Consider the following 13,429-nt stretch of genomic DNA (forward strand, 5'->3'; position numbering starts at 1 on the left):
TAAGAAAGAAAGGAAAAAGTAACCATACACTGGATGTTCAGGGCACAGAGGAAGGCACATCTCAGGAGTCAACTATTCAACTTCTGGCTCTGGCATTGTGTACTTGTGTGATGCTGGGCAAGTCACCGACTTCTCTGGGCCTCAATGTTTCTTTATCTCTGAACATCTAGTGTTGGATTAAAGCAGCTGAGATTCCTTTTAGTTCTGAATCAGTGATTCTAATCAGGAAGTCAACCATATTTACTTTTAATTATTCCAGAAAGGATGCCAGAAAATAACAATGTTGTACTTAAAAAGTGCTCATTTTCCCCACTTATCTCTAAGGAAACTGGAACAGCGAGATAATAGTAAATGGGGCATTTTAGTCCTGCCCCGATCTATTTGAGCTCCTTGGGATCTTAGGGTCTGGGGCCAGAGGGCACACCAGGCACAAGGTGGCAAGGAGGGGCTGCCGCCACGCAAAGATAGAAAGAAGCTTTGGTGCTCGGGAGAGAGTGCGGGCACTCACTAGTTAAACAGCAGCATCTTGGGTTAGGGGAAATGGAGCACTGAACTGGGAGTCAGGACACTTGGGCTCTAGCCCTGGCTCACATGCTACCTAGCCACACAGCCTTGGGCGAGCTCCTTCCTCTCCGTGGGACTCAGCGTCCCTATCTGTCAAACAGTGGGGTGAGGCTCAGTGCTTCTAAGTTCATCTCCAACTTTAAAACCCCACGAGGACACGAATGTGTACGTAGACAGGTTGGGTCTTTTTGGGCCCCGTGCACAGGGCAGGTGGCTCAAGCCTGAGTGGGTACAGAGTGCACATATCTCTCATGCATCAAAATACGTGGCCAGGACCCGGAGACTCCTTGGGTGACTCCTTGGGTCAGCCACTTAAGAAAAGAATCCGAGTTTTACAATCAATCCTAAGAAAGTCGTTGGTAGAATCTGGCCCCAGACACTTGCTAGCTGGGAGCCAGGCCAGTCACTTGACCCTAGCCTTTGCCCTTCTGCACGAGGGCAGTTACGAAGACGGAAAGCAAGGGTTTTTTCTTCAAAAGCCATTTGTAGTCTTCATCCTTTGGGGGCATCCTCTGGGGCAGGGGCATGGCAAGCCTCCTCTTGCTGGCTTTGGTACGTGGCCTCTCGGGCGTCAGTCAGAAACCTGGCACGAGGATGCGGGCCCCCACGGGAGCCGCCGTCCGCAGGCCCCCACGCCATCCGTCGCCCGCTCTTCTCTCGCCCCAGGAGACACGGCTACTCGGGAGGTTCTGGAAGAGACCGGCATCCGATCGGAGTTCAAAGCCCTGCTGAGCATCAGGCAGCAGCACGGGAGTCCGGACGCGTTTGGGAAGTCCGACATGTACATGGTGTGCCGTCTGAAGCCGCTCTCCTTCCGCATCTCCTTCTGTCCGCACGAGTGCCTGCGCTGCGAGTGGATGGCCCTCACGGACCTCGCCAAGGCCCGCCAGACGACCCCCGTCACCCGCAGAGTGGCCAGGCTGCTGCTCTACGGCCACAGGGAAGGCTTTGACAAGGTCGACCTGACCGTGCGGGAACTCCCCGCCGTCTACAGGGGCCTGTCCTATAAACTCTATCACAGGGACTTGCCGGAGCGCTACGAAAATATGTCTGGGATGGATTAAAATTCACATTGACATCCTTTAATAATTTAAATAGAATTTACGGGGCCAAGTGAATGAAGAGCAGCCTCGGGAAGTGACCGGTGGGCCTCTTAGAAGAATAAATGTGCTTTAAAATGTGCGTGGCTTTCAGAGTCTCTTTTACAAAGGTAAGCGGAGCAAGAAAAGAGGGGTCCCAGGAAGGCTCCCCATCCGGCATCCCCTCAGTCTCTAGGTGGTGATCTTTCCATATGGACACAATGACTTAACTCATCCCAGGTAAATAAAAGATTAGTTTGGCCAGAGTCCTCCCCAACGGGGCCAACATGCCCACGTTTCTATCCTTTCTCTTCCATCTTTTTCCTCCATTTGGTATGGAAGAAGAAACTGAGGGCCCCGTGCCAGTCAGCTCTTAGCAGACATGGGGAGGAAAAGGATGGCCTTCTGCCCCGGGCCAGTCTTGGATCCAAGCTTATACTGCCCCGTTCGTTTCAGCGCCACGTACCAATTGGAGTATTTCCTTGAGCGATAAGTGTTGTAGTTGTTGGACTCCAAACGTTCAAAAAAGAAACATTCTTCGGTCACATATTTCTGAAAGCAGAAGAATAAAATGATTACGTTTTATCACAATTATCATCATTATTCATAACTCCTGTTTCTGAAAGCCTCTGGGAGGCACGGAGGGAAGCGTTCTGATTCCCATTTCCTAGGCGAGGAAACTGAGGGTCCACAGAGGGGAAGGCCCACGATCACCCGGCTAGTAAACACGAGCCAAACTCCCTGCACAGCCAGGCTTTTGTTTGTTTGTTTGTTTGTTTGCACAGCAGCACCCCCCTCCCCACTGTTGTGAGGATTACTTAGTTATTAGTTTATATATAGTTTATGTGGACCTAGCAGGAAGGGCTGGAGAATTCCAAGATGGAATGAACGAGCAGGAAGTGTCTTCTTGCTCACTGAGAGAGACTCCATGGTGGTTGGGGCAAGCAGCAACTGACCCCAGGAGACACCAGATTTCCAGAGATCCCGAAGGAAGACTGACATTTACTTGTGGGAGATTCTGGTAGAGACTATTAATCCCAATCTGAGCTGCAGGTCAGCTCCCAGAATCTACCACCTGGGAGAGTGCAGCAGGTGGTCCTGGAGGAGCAGAAACACCACAGAGTGAGGCTGGACACTACTGTGAGGATTCTCACTTCGGTCTCTGCTGGTCTCTGGGCCCTGCCCGGCTTAGGTCTCAGTTAGTTTAGGTAAGTCCCTTCCCTGACCTGGGTTTGCCCTTAGTCTGAAAGTGTAGGTGCCCCTTTCCCCATCCTTGTTCTTAGTTGTCCCTGATTAAAAGTGTTATAAAACTCTTGCGTTTACTTGCCGGTTTCCATAGGCCCAGTGTAGATCCTGCAGGGTGGCACTTCAGTAGCAGACACCTCCTGGTAGTTAAACCTGGTCTCCCTGCTTGTTTGGTCCCTCCTTCTATCGCTCCTGTCACCCTCACGCCCTTCTGGACCCCATTTTAATACTGAAGCCTACTTCCCTGCTTACTCCCATGACGCCGCCAAATCTCCCCCGAGAAGGCCAGGGTGGAGCTTTTCAAGCCCGGGCAAAGTCGGCTCCTTAACCCCAGGGCCTACAGGGCACCGGCCGCCTTTCTAACTGAGAGCCTGGCCAGCGAGCACGCACTCTTCGAAGGGCCCGGCACATGTTTCTCCTGGGAGAAAACCCATCTTGGGACTTCCTGGGAGGGTGCGCCGCTCCGCATAAAAGGCTCCCATCATCCAGCCACCAGCGGTAAGGGACGTGCGAGGCAGAATGAGCTGCTTTGTGGGACTCTCGGGGGGGAATGAAAAGTAAGGTGCTCTTTGGTCCTGCCATAGGTGACCTTTGAGGGGACTTGGGAGCTTTCTAATTCAACCACCTCATTTTGTGCAAGAGGGAAACTGAGGCAAAGAGGGGCTTGCCCAGGGTCACACAAGCTGGTCAGTGACTATGCCAGCGTAAGAACTAGGTCGTCCGATTCCTAAGCCAGAACTTTCTGTTCCACTGGGCTCTGGCCTCAGAAGAACCTCCCTTATGTACAGTCTCATGACAGAGCCATGGGCTGACCTCCACAGGGAAGGAAGGGGGGCCACACTTGGTAAAGAACTCTCTGCAGAGAGCCGAGGCCACACACTCGTACACTCTCCTAACTATAGCACACTTCTTTTTGTGTTTTTTTAAACCCCAGGATCAAAGAGAAGCACGGGCTAGGCAACTGGGGTTACGAGACTTGCCCAGGGTCACCCGGCTAGGAAGTGGTTGAGGTCAGATATGAACCCAAGGCCTCCTGACTCCAGGCCTGGTGCTCTATCCAATGAGCTACCTTGCTGCTCCCTTTCCATAATAAATAACCAAGAAGTTGTGAATGTCAAAAGCCTCCTTCCTGATTTTATCTTTGTTCGTATTGCTGATGAATGGGAAGAGTGATGAACTTGGCCAAATGACATCATTTCTCTGAGACAGTTTCCTCAGCTGCAAAATGAGAATACTTGCTATGTTTGCTTCTCAGAGTTGGAAAGCAGTCCAAAAACTTGAAGGAATTCTACGAATGGGAATGATAACGGAGACTCAGCATCGCGGATTCAGAGCCACAGCAGGGGGGCCTCAGAACTCAAACACCCAGTGTAGAGACGAGGAATCGAGGCACCAGAAGACGCCTAGTGACGTCTAACGCCCAGTGGGGAGAATCAAGCCTCCGGGAGGGCGCCGTCATCCAGAGTCTTGGGGGGAAGGTCCTAGTCCATCACCAAGTGGCCTCTTAATGACAGACTCTCGGGTTCCCCCTCAAAGCTGCCGCTGCTGTGGGCAACCCCAGACCCATAAGTACGTGTCGGCCTGACTCTGAAGTGTTTCTCGCCCACAACCGCCGCGACCACTTCCCTTGGTTTTCTGGGGAGCGAGGGCTTTTTCATCTGAGGATCACCCCGATGAGTGTGAGAGAGGCCAGACGGCTGCCTGCTGTGGTATGGAGGCCTGCCAAGGAACCTAGCATTGTAAGAGTGAGGGATGGACTTGGCAGGGGAGCTAGGATGGCCCCTACAGGAGGGAAGCTGGAAGGGGCAGAAAGGACTTTAACAGCAGCCAGGACCTTCCATCCTCAAAGAATGCAGATACCCAATTTCCCCCCTTTTACCCCAACACAGAACAGCTGTGGCCATCGCTGCCGAGAGCTGTTAACAAGCCTCCCCCCACAGTCAGGCTGGGAGCTGTCCCAAGAGTCTACGATGCTCCAGGCACTGTGCTAAGTGCTGGGGATCTAAAGGCCAAAACCCCATCCCCCTCTCAGGAGCTCCCAGGCCAGGGGAGGACACGGCACGGGACAATTACATGCAGCCATGATATATGTGGGATAATCAACAGCGGGCAGGCACAAGAGGGGTGGAGGATGGGGAAAGGCTCCCTGGAAGAGGAGGGATTTATTTGGGACTTGAGGCAAGTCAGGGAAACCAGGAGGGGCAGGGGAAGAGGGAGAGCTTTCCAGGCAGGGGGGAACAACTCAATGACTCCATCCCAGTGACTTTCCACAAGTGGACTGTTGCATCAGGAATAGGCAATGGGAGAGGGAAGGGCAAGAAGACATTTAAAATTTATCAGCCACATGTTTTGAAGTTTGACAACACCCTAGCAGGATGTTTGGCCGAATGATACGTCCAAGACTGTGTTCAGTGTGGAAACTCCCTCTACCAAGGCAGATAGCAACAACCTGTTTGTAACTCTGCAGGAATATAGATTTAGGGCTGGAAAAAAACTTGGGGGGGGGTCTCCCCACATCCGAAAGAAGCCCAGAGAAGCCAAGTCCTGTCTGGGGCACACAGCTAATATGGGACGGGGGTAGGAGTCAAGCCTCCGTCTTCCCAGCTTTCAGACTGCTAGGCCACAAGAGATGCCTGGGACTCAGATAAGTTAGGTGACTGACTTATCATCACACAGCTAAGAACTGGGGCTGGGATTCAAACCCTGGTTCTGTGACCTGGGGCTCTGCAGCTGCTGGGACCTCATTCCAGATCCAATACAAATATTCCATATTCCACAATGCCAAGGAATATCCTTCACCAAAACAGATCACAGCCATCATAACTCAATAGGCAAGTTTTAGGGAGTTGGTTGAGTCTCAGAAGTGAGTGGCTTGCTTGGGGTCACAACGATGACAAGTGCCCAAGGTGAAATTGCAAGCACTCCAGTGCCAATGCTTTACCCACCCTCTGGAAAGTCAAGGAGAATGCCATATTTCCAAACGGTGCTTAGAGAGCCAGACAAATCTGAGAACTCTTCCATGTGGTACCCACATGAGCAACAGGTGAGGTCCCAACTTGAACATGGAAGAAACTCTTTTAGAAATGAAAAAACTTAAAGTCTTTAAGCTCAGTGGATAGAGCACCAGGTCTGGAGTCAAGAAGACTCATCTCCATGAGTTCAAATCCATCCTCAGACATTGGTAATAGTTTAATGTTCATTCATTCATTCATTCATTCATTTCCAGTCCAATCAATGACTAACCTCGGCCCAGAGACATTAAGGCCACAGTCCCTCTAGTCATGATCAATGGAAACTCACTGGGTGACAGTTCAGTGTCAGACCACTAAGTGACTCAATCCTGACAGAATCAGAACCAGCCTCAATTGTCTCATCTGTCTAATGAACTGGAGAAGGGGTAGCTAGGTGGGACGATGGATAGAGAGTCAGACCTGGAGGCAAGAGGACCTCAGACACTTCCTAGCTCTGTGATCCTGGGCAAATCACTTGACTCCGTTTACTTAGCCTTTGCCCTCATGTCTTAAAGAGTTAATACTAAGAAGGAAGTAAGGATTTTTTTAAATGAGCTAGAAAAAGAAATGGCAAACCACTTCAATATCTTTGCCAAGAAAACCCCAGATAGAGTCCTATAGTCAGACTCAACTGAAATGACTGAATAACAACAACAAATTAGCACCTGTCATCTTTTCTAACTGTCTACTTGGCCTCAAAAGTATACCATCCAAGAGAGCAGGATCCACCATATCCCTCTGTATCACCTACCATGAAGCTGTAGAGATTTGGGTTCATTATTCAGCTTTTCTATTTATATCCCCAGCCCTCTGCACATAGTACTAATTTGATGTTCATTCATTCATTCATTCATTCATTCCAGCCTCATCAATGGCTAACCCCAGCCCAGAGACACTGAGGCCACAGTCCCTCTAGTTATGATTGATGGAAACTCACTGGGTTTTCAGTGACAGGACACATCAGTGACTCGATCATGACAGAATCAGAACCATTCATTGAAATCCAGACTTGGAAAAGGCGGTCATTTTCAAACCCTGGTGAATAATGCTGGGCATGGCTAAGGAGAAGATTGTGTGGCGTCTCCTTCCGTCTCCCCACCACCCCTGCCACTGTATGGGAGCCAAAAGAGGGCTGGGACAGACACCATCATGATTCACCCTCCATGTTTTGTCACATCCTGAGTTTAAAGGGCTTTCTCTCTTCCTGGCCATCCTGAATGCATTAATAATTATGGCTGATTCACTTCCTTGAAAAGGCCACACGCATTGTCATCTTTTGTTATTACACACTTCACTGGCAGTGCCCCAGCTATCACTGAGAGAACCTCTTGAGGTCACAGTGGGTCAGGAGGAGTAGAGACCAGGGTCAAGAACAGACAAGATGAGGATGAAGTGGGGACTAAAGTAATCTCTCCTTCAAATGGGAAAGGAAGAGGAAACCTGCCCCTGGAAGCAAGTAAGAAACACTGACTAAAGGAAGACAAGAAGGACCCTAAATTTCACCAGATCCCAAAAGGGAATGAAGCCACTGAGCTGGATTTGTACGTTTCTGATTCACAAAGCACTTTAACTCATTTTACAAGCATTTGTTAAGCCCCCACTATGTGGCAAGAACTGATGATTCAAAGAAAAAAGAAAAATAGTGCCTAGCTTCAAGAAGCTTAAAAAATAATATGGAGTAAATACAAAATACCTTGAGATGGATCTTCCCATGCCATAGAGCATTTGCAGTATCCAGAAAGGTTGAAAAAAATACATCTCTGAGGTGCAAGATAGTGTTTCCAATAGTTTTTCAATATACCTCTCGTGCCCTCCCATGATCTTCTCTTCAGGCTAAACATATATAGTTTTTTAACAGATTCTCATTTGACATGGACTCAAGACTCTTCACCATCCTGGTTGCTCTCTCCGGACATTTCAGCTTATCAACATCCTTCTCAAACCACTGCCCACAATTCTCTAAGTGAGGTCAGACAAGAACACAGTGTACCCTCCCCCTTCCTGGAATCTCTGCCCATCTTAAGGCAGTACAAAATCTCATTAGTTCTTTTGGCTACCCCATCACATTGCTGACTCATGTAAAGCTTGGGACCCACTGAAACCCCCAGATCTAAGTTAAGAATTATTTTTGTTTAACTGTGTATCTTATATTTGTAAAGCTGATTAGAATACAACTTTAATTTTATCCCTAATGAATTTCATGTTATTAAATTCAGTCCAATGTTCTAACCCAACAAAATACCTTTGGATCCTGAATTTGTCACGTATTGTATGAGCTATCCATTCCAACTTTATGTTATCTGCAAGTCTGATGAATATACCACCTATGCCTTTAATCAATTACTTGATTATAAATGTTAGCATCAGGCCAAACACCAATCCCTGAGGTACTCCACTAGAGACCTGCCATGTTGATACTGAAATATGAACATGATTCTAGTCTACCTGAGCAGATTCCACGCCTCTCCTTTCTCATAATAATGAAATACTTTTAAGTAAAATTTATTCACGACATTCACATCTACTGGTCTAACTGACAAAAAAAGAAATGAGGTGAACCTACTATGAAATGTTCTTGGTATAGGGAGACTCTAATCACCACTTTCATCTCTAGAACACTCAATGGTTAGTCCTTTACAGTTCTTATTAGATCTTTGCAACAACTTGGTGAGGAAGAAGGGATAAACGTTATCTCCCTCATATAAATGAAGGCACCAAGTCTCAGAAAGTCTGCTCAAAGTCACAACTAATCAGTAGTGGAGCCAGGATTCACATGCTGTGATGTTTGGATTGTGAGTCCAAGCTCTTTCCAAATGTCCCCACTGGAATGAGGATTGGTTGCCCATACTCTTATGTCTTCCACATTAATCTGTGGCTAACTGGTTATTTCCTTATGCTAATAAAGTTACACTCCATAAACTTATCCATTTCTAGGCTTCTGTCATTTCTTAGGTTTATAAGATTACAACTTTGGCCTAGAACAGGAAAAGACCTAAGATATCACCTAGTTCAAATCCCTTATTTCACATCTTAAGAAAGGGTGGCTTTTCAACTTCATGGAGAAGTTGCCAGAGCTACAACTCTGCCCTTCCCTCCCTCTTTTAGAGATCCAAATGGCCCAGAGTAATTGCATAACCCCATTTAGCTGCTCTGAGAGGGTTGACTCTACTGAGGAGTAAGAAACAGAGATTCATTTGAGTAGTCCAAGGAGGCATTCTCACAGCTACTTAAAAGATCCTTTGGATAAAGGGTGGGACGACTGTGATACCTGGTGGTGGAAAAAAAAAAGATTCCAAAAGGTTAGCAACTTTCCCTGAAAGAAGTGGGACACTGTGAACATTTTTCCACAGGATAAAAGTTCAAGGGCTGAGCCTCTGGGAACAAGGTAATAAGCATCAGAGCCTCAAGGAAGCACCAGAACACTGAGAGAGTCAAATGTTGGGCACAATATTCCTATCAACTGGGAAATGGATGAACAAGTTATAGTGTAGGACTGTGATGGAATATGTTGCTGATGGAGGACATGGTCTCAGAGAAAGCTGAGAAAACATGTATAACTGATGCAGAGTGAAGCGAGCAAAACCAGAATCAAATTCTACACTAACAACCACACCATAAAGACTATTGGGAACTCTGATCAACACAATGAGAAATCATCGTTTTTGAGAACTCCCAGCGAAACATGCCAGGCTAACCACCTACAGAAAGAGGCATGACAAACTCAGAGCACAAACTGAGATGCATTATTTTTCTTTGGAAAGGAGATCATCATTGTAAAGTGCTTAGCACAGTGCCTGGCATACAGTAAGCACTATAAAAGTGTTAGTTGTCATTATTACTGTTGTTATTTTTACTATTATGATTCCATGGTCAATGCCAGAATTTGCTTTGCTTGACTATACATATTTGTGGTGTATTGTGTTTTTCTTGCTTTCTCACAAGGGACAGATAGAGGAAAGAGAAGTGGGAGAGTAACAGTTCAGACCTGAAAATAAAACAAAATTTAACTTAAAAAAAATAAATGAAGGTGGTATAAAAAAATAGAAGCAATAAAGTAAGATCCAAATAAAGGTGAAGACAGACATGAGCTAGCCAGATGTGATAGAGGTAGGTAGACTGAAGGGAAGGGGAAGTCTGTTTAGTAAGTGATGGCAAACCTTTTTGAGACCGCATGCCCAAACTTCATCCTCACACCGCATGCGAGCCCCCAACCTTATCCCAGATGGGAGAGGGAGGAAGCCCTCCCATCGGGCTGCTGAGCAGAGAGGCGGATGAAGTGAGAAATGTCCTTAGGCACATGGAAGAGCAGGGGAAGGGAGCAGCCCCCTCCAGCATATCCAGCACGCATGCCATATGTTCACCCACATAGGTCTAGGTTATCATGGGATCATACACCTAGAATTGGAAGAGACCTTGGGAGACAATTATGTCCACCTCCCCATCCCCCTTATTTTTCAAAGAAGGAAACTGAGGCACAGACTGGTTAAGTGACTTCTTGATGGCAGTTACATGGTGGGAAGAGCTACAAAGACTAGTGATAAGTACAAAAGCAGGGGGTTGTGCCTATCCAGGAGTAAAGGAGAGGCCCACCCATGTGAACTAACCCATATCCTTACAGGAAAGACCCCTGGAAGGATATGAGCCTTGAGCTGAAAGACCAGAGGTTAGAACAAAGCAGCAGTGAGGAAGGAGAACATTCTAGGGTAATTGAGGCAGAGTAATTAGAATACTCCCTAGGCACCAGCAATAGTGGTAACAGTGGCTGCTCCCTAGTTCTTAGGACAAAATTGGAGAATCGGGACTATCATGTGTAAAGCACTCTACAGATATCAGCACTTGTTATTATTGAATGCTCTAAATCTATGGTCTATGGTCTATGTCCTATGATCCCAAATATGGGTTCAGAGATGGACGTTTCTTTTTCCTTCTTTTTTTTTAAACTCTCACTTCTGGCTTAGACTCAATACAGTGTACTGGTTCCAAGGCAGAAGAGAGGTAAGGGCTAGACAATGGGGCTCAAGTGACTTGCCCAGGGTCACACAGCTGGAATGTATCTATAGCAAGATTTGAACCAGGACCTCCTGCCTCCAGTCTAGACTCTTAATTTACTGAGCCACCCAGCTGCCCCCTAGATGGACCATTTCCAAACCGAAGACTAACTAGTTGGCTACATCTGTTTGGATGCTCTTTTTCACCCATAGCAAGCCATGACATTATAGAAGGATCATGACCTGCCCCGGGGGTGGGGCATTCCCACACCACCTGAAGTCTTCTGAAAGGGCTCTGTACACAGGCATGTGTAGGACTGAATGAGGTCCCCGAGGTGTGGAGAGATGCAAGCATACAGATAAAAAAGCAGCCCTCGACAAAGGCTGCTATGTTAGGAAAATGAGTTCTCAGTCCCAAGTAGAATGATGCTGGCCCAGAATAGGGCTTCTTAACCTGGAGTCCATAGACCCGGGGAATGTGGGGATAGACTGGAAGGGGCCTATGCATCTAGGGGGAAATTAACCCTTTTCCTCCACCAACTTTGGGTTCCTGTTGTAATCTTCTGTGTTTTATTTTTGCATTTAAAAACATGATGCTGAGAAGGGGGCCGAAGACTTCTTCCCCAGACTGCCACAGGGGAAACCCTTTAGAATGCTACTACGACAAGGCTGAGGGAAGGCAAAGGAAAACCGAGGTGAGAATAACAAGCGCTTCCCCGGACAAGGAGCCGTCATGACGCATAAACATTCTGCACGGCTCTCCCGAGCCTTTGGGGACGCAGCTCCACTCGTGGTTTCCTTTCTCTTCCTCCTCCTGCAGATCTGCACCCACAAACGTCTCCTTGTGAAGGCTGTAGCTCATTCTAGCTTGTCTCACTCAGGTCTGGAGAGCTGGGAGCGAGTGCCGCGAACGGGAGGCTGCCGCCTGCCCGCCACCGACCATGAGGGCAACAGGCTCCCCCTCCCTCCAGACAGATATCAGCCAGGCTGAGGAAGGGAAAATACTTGTCATGTGGTGACGCAGAAACAGGACCACAGAATTTTCCCTTCTTGACAGTGAGTAATAGAACTGTAGAATGAGCCTCCACTTCGGTGCTAAATGGGCAATCACCACTAACTCCACCCTTTGCCTTCCTTTATTCCCCTCCCTCCTTTCACCCCCCAGCTCTTATGAGGTGGCACAGCGGAGGAGCAGACAAGCAACTAGACTTGACAGTTCTGTGCCTCAGTTTCCTTCTCTAAAAAATACAGGAGATGGGCAGGTGGACTTAATGGTCTCTCAGGTCACTCCCAACTCTAGATGCCTGATTCCCAAACTCTAGGATCCCAAGAGAACCCAGCCAGACTCCCCCTTTCCTTAAATACAGCACACTGCTCCCAAAGCAGCCCCAACTCTCAGACTGTGTTGGGACACGTTTTCTGTGCCCTCCACATATGTGTGGGAAATGGATCCTTTTCAGAAGCCCGTTTGCTCCACAGAGCCTCCCTGTGCCAGTCGTTGCTTCTCCCTGTCATGGCTTGCAGCAATGTATGGAATAATCTTTCACTGAGGTATATGCTAAAGTATCAGAAGGGAGCTTTTCTTCCACAACGTAAGAAAGAGAGGATACAAGGCAGTTCCTCTCTTTTCCTTTGCTGGAAGGGAACTTAGGAGATGACTAGTCCAATTTCTCTTTGCCTTTTTTTTTTTTTAAAGTAAACCCTTAATTTCTGTCTTAGTAACAACTCTAAGACAGAAGACCAAGAGCTAGGCAAACAGGGTTAAGTGACTTGTCCAGGGTCACACAACTAGGACCAACTCCTTCTTTTTATATGTGGGGAAAATAAGGCCTATACATGGGAAATGAGTTTTCCAAGTCCATAGAGGTAATACATGATGAAAGCAGCATCCAGTTCCAGGTGTGCTTTCCAAAGCACCTTGCTGCCTCCAATTTCACAGCTATGCATTTTGTTCCTCTTGTATATTCAAACTATTTGTCTTCAAGGGCTCAACAAGGAGTAACAATGTCTTTTTGCTATTTGTATTTGCGAGCCATAATAAAAAAAATCAAAATCATTTACTCATTTTTAAGTATTTAGTTTGCTGCGTTTCAAAGACAAGACCTACAATTTCACTGTTAGGTTTGTCCCTTTGAAAGTTGGCATAGTAGAGGGGATAGTCTTTTTTTTTTTAACCTCTTTCTTTCCATCTTAGAATCAGTACTGTGTATTGGTTCCAAGGCGATGGGGGTAAGTGACTTACCTAGAGTCACACAGCTAGGAAGTGTCTGGGGCCAGATCTGAACCCAGGACCTTCCATCTCTAGGCCTGGATCTCAATCCACTGAGTCACTTAGCTGCCTTCTGCATAAAGAATTTTGAAAAATGAAGGCATCGATTCAAATTCTGTCTTTGAAACATATTCTTGTTGACTCAGGCAATACTGTAAGATCATATACCTGCCAATTACAAATCTGCACTGGTAGAGGGAAATTCCACACTGGAAACTATGCACAGTTCAATTCCTTGTAGACACCAATAAAATCACAGGTCTGGGACGTTTC

The 13,429-nt window shown here is 47.2% G+C and overlaps 2 protein-coding genes across 2 annotated transcripts in view; one reads left to right on the forward strand and one right to left on the reverse strand.

Moving 5' to 3' along the window:
- The window catches only part of NUDT6 (nudix hydrolase 6), a 38,724-nt gene extending 36,973 nt beyond the window's left edge, over positions 1 to 1,751 (forward strand). The window contains exon 4 of the mRNA XM_044680688.1: positions 1,231 to 1,751. Within this exon, the coding sequence (XP_044536623.1) occupies positions 1,231 to 1,628 (398 nt within the window). The 3' untranslated portion in view covers positions 1,629 to 1,751. The remainder of the gene's footprint in view (positions 1 to 1,230) is intronic.
- Positions 1,752 to 1,926: 175 nt separating this feature from the next.
- The window catches only part of FGF2 (fibroblast growth factor 2), a 58,604-nt gene continuing 47,101 nt past the window's right edge, over positions 1,927 to 13,429 (reverse strand). Inside the window, 2 exon segments of the mRNA XM_044680690.1 lie at positions 1,927 to 2,032; positions 2,034 to 2,195. Coding sequence (XP_044536625.1) covers positions 1,943 to 2,032; positions 2,034 to 2,195 — 252 coding nt within the window. The 3' untranslated portion in view covers positions 1,927 to 1,942.

Source organism: Gracilinanus agilis, chromosome 6, assembly GCF_016433145.1.
Source record: "Gracilinanus agilis isolate LMUSP501 chromosome 6, AgileGrace, whole genome shotgun sequence".
Lineage (NCBI taxonomy): Eukaryota > Metazoa > Chordata > Mammalia > Didelphimorphia > Didelphidae > Gracilinanus > Gracilinanus agilis.